Source organism: Arachis stenosperma, chromosome 4 (assembly GCF_014773155.1).
Source record: "Arachis stenosperma cultivar V10309 chromosome 4, arast.V10309.gnm1.PFL2, whole genome shotgun sequence".
In the NCBI taxonomy this organism is placed as follows: Eukaryota; Viridiplantae; Streptophyta; class Magnoliopsida; order Fabales; family Fabaceae; genus Arachis; species Arachis stenosperma.
Window position 1 is genome coordinate 78871219 of NC_080380.1, and position 6021 is coordinate 78877239.

At 30.9% G+C, this 6021-nt stretch overlaps 1 protein-coding gene across 1 annotated transcript; it reads right to left on the reverse strand.

Annotated features, from left to right (window-relative positions):
- Window positions 1-1188: 1188 nt before the first annotated feature.
- LOC130974259 (beta-amyrin 24-hydroxylase-like) lies at window positions 1189-5514 on the reverse strand. Its single transcript, XM_057899061.1, has 2 exons — window positions 4517-5514; window positions 1189-1894 (listed from the first exon to the last, which is right to left on the reverse strand). The coding sequence occupies exons 1-2, from the start codon at window positions 5408-5410 to the stop codon at window positions 1256-1258; spliced, it is 1533 nt and encodes a 510-aa protein (XP_057755044.1). The 5' UTR covers window positions 5411-5514; the 3' UTR covers window positions 1189-1255.
- Window positions 5515-6021: the final 507 nt, after the last annotated feature.

Genomic DNA, 6021 nt, shown 5'->3' on the forward strand with positions numbered 1-6021 from the left:
GATGAAAACAATGATCAAGATAGGACACTGGTAGGGGATAATCCGTATAATCTGATAGATTTGTCTACTGGAAGCAGTTTATCATTGGAGGTCAACGAACAAAGTAACGCGACAAAGAAATTGTCTGATCATAGGTAATGCTATATGTAACTTTTTTCCCTTGTATTTTAGATTTTAATATCATGAGATAGCTTGCTATTCTTTAGTATGGTGACTAACATATTTATATTATCCTGAATTAGATACACTCCAGAGGTTTATTATGAAAAAGTCATCACAGCTTCGGATCTAGGTCAATCTAGATTGGTAACTTGATCTCAAAAGAGAGATTTTTTTTTTCTTGCAAGCTTATTGAATATTCTTCCTAAATTTGTTATTCATTGTGTATGAAAATATTATGTTTATCTTAACTATGAATTATTCGCTGCAGTATTTGGCTTCGAAATTTGCTGCGTATCTTAAACTATCTGGAGATGGTTCGATTTGGATGATCACTGGTCCAGATTCCAATATAGAGAAGAATGTGTTCTTTTTCCACTTACTGAAAAGTGGAGAAAGAGGTGGAGAATGGAAGTTTGGGGTCGGGTGGAATGAATGTTGTAGAGTATACAATTTAAAGGAGGGGGACACCATTGCCTTGAAACTCGGCTCGATAGTTAACCGCCAGATGGAGTTGTCGATTCAGCGATGTTAGGCCTCCTATGTATAACTCTATTTGATAGATATTTTAAATTATATGTTAAGTTGTTTTGGACATATTTTATTTTTTGATTAATGAACAAATTTATATATGTTGTAAATATTTTGTTTTGGTATCAATAAGTATCTTGACGTTATGTGTTTTTAAGATTATATGTAATAGTAAACTACATCTCTGTTGGACTTTTTTTTTCTATTTTATTAGTGTCTAACAATTGTTATTATATTTTATTATCTTTTATTATCTTAGAAAATATGTTATACCATTCATTGACATATTGAATAATTGTTTTTTATTATTTTATTTTAATGTAGTAATAATTTTGTAATTATCCAAATTTAATACAACATATCTATTTTTATAGAATACAGTTTAGTTATATTCTTAGTATTTTTCTTTTAAAAAAGTTTAAATTTCGTGAATCCCGTACATTACACGGGTTATGACGCTAGTATTAATATATAAACGGCAGGGTAGTAAACATAAAATTAAGGCAAGAAATGAATTGGATTCTTCACTGCTGCAACCATGAAACACATACATGTTCCTTTAATTTCACGCCGATGAGAATGGAGCAAAGCGAGCAACAGGCTTGCACTTTAACGGCTTTGCCAAAAACACAGTTACCCTTCCTTCCTCGGACATATCAACCTCATTATTTTTTCCATCATTAACAACCCAATCAAAGCACTGAATCAAACTCGCCAGTGTTCCTTGTATAACAAGCAATGCAAGTGAGGTGCCAGGGCAGCTTCTTCTTCCACTCCCAAAAGGCAGTAACTGATAGTATTGGCCCCTGACATCGATTTTACTCTTTCCAGGTTCTTCCGTTTGCAAGAACCTCTCAGGAAGGTACTCGAGCGCGTTGTCCCAGTGGTTTGGGTCCCTTCCAATGGCCCAAGCATTGATAAAGATCTTGGAATACTGAGGAATGTCATAGCCTTCGACTTGGCAGCTTCTTAAGGCTTCTCTTGCGAAGATCGGTGTTGGTGGGTGAAGCCTCAGAGTTTCTTTGACTACTGCTTGGAGATAATGCAGATTTGGTATATCTGATTCTTTCACCAGTCTGTCCTTCCCAACTACAGAATCGATTTCTTCTCTTGCCTTCTTTAATGCGTGTGGGTTCCTTATGAGCTCTGCCAGTGACCACTCTAGCACACTTGCTGGCCCATTAGTCCCGGCAATGAACATGTCCTGTGGAATCACATTGTGTAGCAATGTCTAACTAAATAAGGAGAAACATAAAACAGCTACTATTTTTTATTAATATTACTTAATATTTTAGGTTAATATTTTATTTTTATATTATTAAAATTTAAGATTTAAAAGTTATAATTTATAATTTAATATAAAAATATATTTGTTGATTAAATATTAAAAAAATAATATATTTTATTAACAATTTAGCGCTGTTAATTAATTAAGGTGTTTTACTAAACAGAAATGGGATTTAAACAACCCCATAACCCCATACAGAGTCACCAAAAAAAAAAAAAAAAACAACCCCATACAGTAGTAATTGTGACACGTGCTTTATGATTTTGCGTATGTCATGTGATATTAAGATTTTTTTTTCCTCTTTTTCCGGTTCTAATGGTTCCCGTGTAGTTTCACACGCAACGTGTGAACTGCAATCCGATCCAAAAGAAATTTAAAGGTTACACGCACGACCTGTTAGCATCACATACATGCGTGTACGATGAATATTCCAATTAAAAATTCTGAGAGACTATAAAAATCGGTTTAAAGTAATTTAATTTTTTGTTTTTTATATTAATTAATTATTATAAAAATAAATATATAATCATAAGTATTATACATATAAAATTATAAATATAAAATTAAATATAAATTTGTGTTATCACCACTTTAACATTATTCCGATACTATAATTATTTGTGAAATTAGTTAAATGTAATTAAAAAAAATGTAAAATAAATAATTGTTATGTTTAAAATTTAAAAAAAGTTAGTGGGATATATGTAAATATATTGGTTTATTTTAAACGTTTATACCACCAATAATATTTAAGAGCAAAAGACAAAAGGAGAGTAATATCATACATCAGTATTATGAAAACTTTTGTAGGTACTGAAGTATTATTTAAAAAAATTAGTGGGACCCATTATAACTAAATAAACTGATTGAGTAGTAACGTCTAACTAATTAAAGTACATTTGAGAATAATTATTGTATAGGCACAAAACTTATTATGGCATGTTATATTTTATTACCATCCTATACGAAAATATTTAGTAATAAAAAAATTCATACAAATAAATAAAATTTACTTTATTTAATATTTATTAATTATTATAACAAATAATAAATATTAAATAATTTTTTTCCCTACTTAACATGACCAATTATATAAAACTTGGTGGGATCTATTAAAAAGATGTGAATGTATGTCAAATGAAGTGACACATGCCAATTTTTTCTTGAACATACTTAATGATAAGTGTATCTTAAAACAAAAATTCTTATCTAAACATAGTAGCCATTCATAGATACTTAATTACAGATCTAAAATGTTAATAAGAATCCTCGATCAAGTAAAACCTGTTTTAGACATTTTTTGGTTGGCATATTAACAAACAAATGTTTACTGAAATATATTTTAAATCTAAATAGGGAGAAAGTGGATCATTAAAGAGATCCACCATTCAATTCAATAATAGACTAATAGTAGATGTAGGACAGTAGGAGGTATATATGTGTGTGTGTGTGTGTATGTAGGAGGTATATATATGTAAGGCATTTGGTGTACAAACTTTATTATTAAAATGCCTTATGTATATCTATAATTTTGTTTTTGAAATTTTTTAATTTTGAACTCAAGCCTTCAATTATATATCAGGTCTTTACCGTCTTAACTAGTCACATATATATTTGTTAATTTTGGTGCCCATTTAATAAAAATAGTAAATTAATAAGTTTATTCATATATATTAATCTTATAATGAGATCACAATATAAAAAAAGTTTGATTCATAACTTTCTTCTTGAAAATATTTTTTATTATATATAATTTATAAAAAAAATATTTTATTTATACTTTTAAGATTTGAATCAAAGACCTCTTAATTAAAGAGTAAGACACTTAATATTTCTACTAATCTCATATTTATTATTATTACAAATATTTGATGGACCTCTTAATTAAAGAGTAAGACACTTAATAATTTTACTAATCTCATATTTATTATCATTACACATATTTGATGGATAAAAATATAGATTAATACGCACTATCAATACGTTAGCAGATGAGAGGAATTTGATAAACAAATTTTTACTTTTATAACATCCTTATATATATATCTATCTTCAGAAAGAAAATATTTTGTGATTTCTAAAATTTTAACTCAGGAGTTTTTGGTTATAGTGTAAGGTGCTTACCATTTTCACTAATCACACATTTATTAAGTATAAAACACATTCAATAAACAAAAAGGTGAATTCATAGTGCCTAATAATATACTAGTATATATAATGAAAATTGGAAAAGAATTTAATGTATAAATTTGCTCTCAAAATACTCTTTATTATGTATATCTATGAAATTTAAAATTTAAATCCAAAACCTCACATAGCTAAAATATAAAGACGTTATTATTTAAACTAATTTTATATTTATAAACATAGTTAATAAATAAAATTATATATTAATAGAGACTGAACATATTAGTATATATAATAGAAAAATCATAAGTAATTAACTAATATTTTTCGCATATATGTTTCCCTTAACCTTACCCTTACTGATTCCTACAAGAGAAAAGACAGAAGAAATTAAAAAGAAATAGGACTTACCAAGGCGAAGGCTTTGGCACTTTCTCTAGTGAGTTTATTATCACCATCTGCTTCAATTAGGTCCAAGAGAATGTCAAAGAGATCCTTCTTCCTGTCACTATCAGACTTTGACCTTGCCTCTTCGTGCTCCTTCAAAACCTGCTCCATCATTACATCCAATTGGTGATGTGTTTCCCAGTTCTTCTTCCCAAACCCTTGAAGATCAAAAGGCCTCATGAAGCCAACTATATCCCCCAAATTAAACGCTCCAAGAAGCTCCCCAACTTCCCTAATCACCTTCCTCAACCTCGCAACCTCGTCGCCGCTCTTGATGCTCTTCTTTCCCATTGTCATCCTCGAAATTATGTTATTTGTGTGCCTTATCAACTCGTGCCTCATCTCGATCGCCTTACCGGTCTTAGATATTTCTAGAATGTTCCTCACAAACGCCTCCACTTCGTCTTGGCGAGTGTCAACGAAATGTTCTAGGGTTCTCCCACTGAGGAGCTCGTTCATGCAGAGCTTCTTCAGGAACCTCCAGTATGTTCCGTACGGAATGAAGAAGTAATCGGCCGCACCATACGTCAAGCTCTCACTCGCGATCATGATTGGCCGGTTGCAAAAGGATTCCTCATTGGTCTTAAGGATTTGCTTCGCCATTTCTGCTGACGAAGCAACCACGACATGCTTGGAACCAATGAGAACATGAATAAGGGGTCCATAGCGCAGTGATAGCTTGTATAGCGCTTGGTGAAGGAGGGATCGGAGGTAAGGAGCGTGCCCAAGAAGCGGCAAGGAAATTGGGGGACCTGGGGGTAGCCTAAGACTTTGGGTTTTTGTGAATAAAGATTTAATTAAAATGGTGGAGATGAACCATAGAAGGAACAACACAAGGTAGACTTGAATATCGGGCATGGTTGAACTGATGGAGAAGAAGAGTGCTAATTAAACAACTCAAGGTGCAAGATTAGTGCTGGTTTTATTTAAAGCCTCATGCAATTGAGATCATATAAATAGAAGAATCATGTTGTTCATTGTTCAATGTCACTCCCACCGTCTTCAATCAGAAATAATTAGGGAACACGCAGTGGAAGCTAAGGCTGCATGAGGACCTCGTGGGTCAATATTTTATGTTTGAGTTCCTTAGATGCATAATGCAATTCTTTTTTATTTTCTTTTTCTTTCGATTTTTATCTGATGGTAGATAAAAGATGGTAAGAAAAAAAAAATCTGTCAACACTTATTTGTAAAAGGATAGAAAAATTGCTGATATTAATTTAACCTTAATTTAAATATACGATAAAAATAAAAAAATGAGTTAATTATTTGATACTAAAAACAATTATTTCATGGAATAGGACCGTAATTATTTTTTAATATGATGTATAAACGGGTATATCAATGTAGCACCTGTCAATACTATAAATGGGCTTGAAATCAGTGGAAATAATTATCTTTGGACTTTGGCTACGTGTGTATAATGATTTGTAAAAGTCGCATCAACCAGTTTTTATTATTTAATTTTT